Source organism: Montipora capricornis, unplaced genomic scaffold, assembly GCF_036669925.1.
Source record: "Montipora capricornis isolate CH-2021 unplaced genomic scaffold, ASM3666992v2 scaffold_456, whole genome shotgun sequence".
Classification (NCBI taxonomy): Eukaryota; Metazoa; Cnidaria; class Anthozoa; order Scleractinia; family Acroporidae; genus Montipora; species Montipora capricornis.
The window spans coordinates 253,949-258,948 of record NW_027180191.1 but is presented as its reverse complement, the minus strand read 5'-3'; the positions used below and the strand labels follow the sequence as shown (position 1 = coordinate 258,948).

The following is a 5,000-nucleotide window of genomic DNA, read 5'->3' as shown; positions in this document are numbered from 1 at the left end:
ACTTAGACTCGCTTTGAAGGGGAGGCAGACAAGAACTTGGAAATGGCCCGTTAATCACACTTTACAGTGATGATGATGATGATGATGATGATGAGGACAATAACTGGAGGGCATTCATGAGTAGGAAAGCTCCTTTCAAACCCTATGTAATGAGTCAACCTTTGCGCGTCTTTCTATGGAGTTTACAATGGCCAATCAGAGGAAAGTTATAGTCAAGTGAAGAGAAAAATATGCGAATTTATGTAATGTGAAGGGTTAGTTCTAAAAATACAAAGATTCGCATAAAGGTTGACTCGAGGATGTAGTACATACGGAGGCTCCATCTCATGGGCTCCTGTAATAACAATGATGATGATAATGATAATAATAATAATAATTATCATTATTATTATTATTGTTATTATTGTTATTACTGTTATTATTATTATTATTATTATTGTTATTATTATTATTGTTATTATTATTAATGTAAATAGTTTTTGTTAGGATCAGCGATGATCCTCCGAAGAATCCTTGAAGTTCAAGGTTGTTCCACCTGTTGATGGGTCTAAAAATCTCAGCATTACATTACATTTCCCATGAAGCATGTATAGTGATACTTGTAATGATAACGTCCACTTCAGTGGCTTTTAGGGACACAGTACTGGATATGGAAAAAGCAGTGTCAGATGCAGCTAACAAACCAATGCTGGTTTAGGAGGGAATTTTTCCAGAGAAAAATGCTCATGAACGAAAACTTAAATTTCAAATTTCAATACATTTCAGTGATGTCTTTCTCAGCTGCAAGCGGCGAGAATAGCTTCATTGAATTAATACAAAACTAGACATTAGTTTTGAGTCTCTATCGATTCAAAAAAAAAGATTCAACCTTGAGATTATATCTAAACTAGTCTCACACTGCCGCTTATGGATGGAAGGTCTTAACTCTCTTGATTTACTGATGCAACCAGCGTTTAGAACCAAAAACTACATTGTTTGATGACAAGGCTTTTGCTGTATGTGTGCCAAATATTTGGAATACTATTCCTCTAGATTTACGCAAATCTAAGTCGGTTTCATTTTTTCAAAAGAAACTTAGGACCTTTCTTTTTTCTAAATTTGTTAAGAGTAATTCTTTAGTGTACTAGTCTAGTTTTTTTATAAATTAATGAACTAACCAACTCATTTCTTCATTTATTTTTGTTCATTATTATCTTATATATCTTAGAATTTTGAAGTGACTCGAGCAATTAGTTGATGTGTGCGCTATATAAGTGTACAGTTGTTATTATTATTATTATTATTATTATTATTATTATTATTATTATTATTATCCGAGCACTATTTAGCTCAACAGTAAATAAACTAAGGGCTCGCTGATTTGAGAAGTGAAAAATTCGACTTTATTATAATAGAAATTTCGTATCTCCGCGCGACCATGTAATATCCTCAATTTATTATCACTTAAATTTTACAGGAAAAAATCAATAAAGCGAACAGAAAACTGCTGGCAGGTAAGAGGATCAGCTTGATAATGACACCCAGATTAATAAGCAAAATATACGGGCTGAACTTGTTGGCATGACAACAGATAAATCAGGAAATGTTTGTCAATGAAGCTGGGAACTGGACTACCATTTCTTTGCGAACTCGGATAGCAAACGTGTCATGGTTTTGTTACATTTGTTTGTGCAGTTTACAAAGTTTCTGGTCGATAATCACGTCCTATAAGATCCTAAGAGTCTTGTAAACGTACATACTTAATTAACCGCTCCCCCATAGGGGTTTTTCAGAGCCAATGACACACAACAGAACAGAACAATAACAACAACTTTAAGAATCGCAACTGGCCGCAGGCAAACCAGTTCGCTATCTACAAGAGCAACCGACTGAGAAGTTGAATCAGACACAACTAGAATGAAATTCAATAGGTGGTCCGATTGAGTCGTCATTCTGGGATGTTAAATCTCAAGGCACGTGCCCTAACCACTGGGCCACACTGTGGTCCTGGCAAATGCCTAACTAACCACACTGTAGATGTAGACGTCTTATTGGGAACCCGGCAGTCGATCCTGAATTTGCCCTTATTTTTAACTTCAGGTTCCTGTCTGCTTTTGGCAGCAAAATTTAATGATGACATGAGGAGAGAGAAAGTCAAAGAACTTATTGAGGTAAGCTATTTTGACATGAGGTGTAGCATGCTCTTGCCCTCCCCTCCACCTTCCCCCCCACTTCCCCACCCTCCCGCAGGAAAGGATACCCGTGGATATCCCCTTACATATACAGCGCGCCATTTATCAAGTTACACTAGCGTCTTCACTATATGCACCATACGTACTTTCCTCCAAATCCCTGCCAATTTTCGGGGGTATTTTGGTATCAGAATTTCTTCTCTGTTTTCCGAAAGTTTGAAGCCGTTAAAGCGGTATCGCAACAATGAAATAAATATATCTACTTGAATTGCGAGTTATAGATGAAAGAGAAAAAGTGATCCTTGCGAATTCAGGTGGCTTCAACGTGATTTGAATCCATCGACCTCCGCGATGACGGAGCGATGCTGTACCAACTGTGCTATGAGGCACCTCAATATCCCTTATCCGTGACCACGTCTGACTTCCAAATTTCAACACCAACCCTCGAATTCGAATTTGTAAATTTTAGCATGAGCTAATTCCCAAAGGAGCAAACTTGTTAGGAAAACCCACGCGCGAATAGTGATGCGAATAATTTGATGTGAATAATTTCGTGCAAACGAGCGTTGGTGGTGAATTTGGAGCATATGCCGCCATCATGCATGAGGCCTATTGAGCAGGTCAATCTGTTGGACTCGTAAATTCCCGTGAAAGGACTCGATGTATAAAATAAATTTATAAATTTGAAGTGCGGGTTAGAGCTGAAAGGGAGACTTGATCATGAACCTGTCAGATCTCTAAGAGACAATCGCTGAAATTGTCCTCGTAGGTGCGGCTCTAGGTGCGAGGACCACTTCTTTCTTTCAGTATTGCATTAGCTTAGTCTCTTAGTTATTGCAACATTCGCCCTCCGTCATTGTGTCCCTGCTTCGAATTTGATGTCAGGACAATTCGCTCCTCGGACAATTCTCCCCCAATTTGTAGACCATCAGCACCCAATTATAAAAACTCCGAACCAAAAAAGGGATCGATAGCAAAAGCACAATGAAGTGTTTTAACTGCTGATCAAGTACTAAAAGAACCGTAAGGGTTGAGAAACGAACAGTTTCATTACATGAATGGAGACAATTAGGTCTGGATCTCTACTTGGAGAAGTTTTTCTCCATCCTGAGGTTTGTAATACGTCTGTTTTCATATAGGTAACCTCAAAATGATCTTATCTGTTTTTTTTATTAGACCATCACGTCTCCTTTATCAATTTCGTTTTTTCTCTTTGTTCTAACGATTTTTTTCTTTCCAGGCAATTGAAGATAAGCTTCGCGTATCAGTTAAAGAACTCCTCAAGTTTGAGTTTCAAGCCGTAGTGGCTCTCCAGTTTGACCTTCATGTCCCACAGTGGGAAGTATTGCCCCATGTGAAACGACTAGAAACGGAATAAATCGGTGGCTGCTTTACAGTGGAATATTTGTATTGAGTGCGACTCCGGAAGATCGGCACTCTAAAAGAACCCTAGACACCTCCTGGCTTGTACACAACATAATAATCCACAGTAGAGATCCAGATCAGGCTTCGGTTGGTCAAGAGATAGTTAACGCTATCTACCGGGAAATCACTTTCCAGCGGATAAACACTATCAAAACCAATTGAGTGGTGAAAGGCGCTTTCCACCCTTCGACAAACTTGGGCCAGACCGTTTGCTCCCCTCGAGGAGGGGGTGGGGGGGGGGGGGGGGGGGGGAGGAGGGGGTGGGAGGGTGTACCGCTAATAGTAATACAACGGTAACGGTAATAGAACTGACAGGTTGAAATCGGTGATTGGAACTAACGAATAAAACCTTAGCGCAATTCTAAGACTTGTTTTTGTAAATTGGTGCTCTTTCTGGTCAGCTTTCTTTGATCTAAATCAGAGACCAGGGTTCTGTTGTCTGCGGTGCGCTTGTTCCGTTGGTTTTGTATCATGTAATTGTTATGTGGTGTCCAAGCTCGTTTTGAGGTGCTCAAAAAGTGCCAAACCCACTCAGAATGTAAAGACTGGTTTAGTTATTAGTAAATCAATTTTATTCGTTCAGAAATAGAAGGGGGACAGCTATTCTTAGAGTTATTTTCATAGAGTTATGTCGTAGAGTTAGAGTTAAGTTTCCAAAATCCTGAATTCAAGATTAAAAGGTAAACTTTTGTTTAGGCCTAATTAGGCCTAAGGTTAGCTTTTATGCATGTTTAGGATACTTTTTGTATTTCTAAATTCAGGATTTAGGCCTTCCAAAATCTTGAATTCAGGATTTTGGAAACTTAACTCTAATTCTACGACATAACTCTATAAAAATAACTCTACTGCTAGTCAACCTCAAATAGAAGCAGTGCAATCTGCTAAGTGTGAACTTAAAAAAAAATTCCCCTGATCTGCAGATAGCTTTAAAGAAAGTTTTCTACCCTTGAGGTTTGAGAGTTGCGTACTTTTTTAATTTGGAGGATTCCAAAGTTAACCTGTCAAGTCATGAGTATTGTGAAAAGCCGTAAGCGGAATAACCAGCTTGAAATGCATGTCGAGACTACAATTCTACTTAAAAACTACTTCTTACCACTGGATCTTTGTTGTTATTTCCTGTACGGTGAAAATGACGATAAAGAGTTTAAAGAAAATTCCTTGTATTGGTAACTACTTGTCAAACTGCATGTCAAAGGCGGAATAGCATTTTTGCAAGGGAACAAATACTTCTCCCGACCTGAAATTCGCATTATTGTCGTTTTACTAACTTTAACTTAAAGGACGATTAAGTTGTTGAATTCTTTCATTCTGAGATGCCAACAGTCTCTATTATCAAAATTGCTTACATGTAAAGGGGTGGAATATTCGGTGACCGACATGATAACGATCGATATCAAATGATGA

The 5,000-nt window shown here is 38.5% G+C and overlaps 1 protein-coding gene across 1 annotated transcript in view; it reads left to right on the top strand.

Annotated features, from left to right (window-relative positions):
- LOC138036075 (CDK5 and ABL1 enzyme substrate 2-like) overlaps nucleotides 1–3,813 on the top strand; it is a 4,737-nt gene extending 924 nt beyond the window's left edge. Inside the window, exons 2-4 of the mRNA XM_068882439.1 lie at nucleotides 1,457–1,493; nucleotides 2,080–2,150; nucleotides 3,412–3,813. Of these exons, the coding sequence (XP_068738540.1) occupies nucleotides 1,457–1,493; nucleotides 2,080–2,150; nucleotides 3,412–3,549 (246 nt within the window). The 3' untranslated portion in view covers nucleotides 3,550–3,813. The remainder of the gene's footprint in view (nucleotides 1–1,456; nucleotides 1,494–2,079; nucleotides 2,151–3,411) is intronic.
- The last annotated feature ends 1,187 nt before the right edge of the window (nucleotides 3,814–5,000 follow it).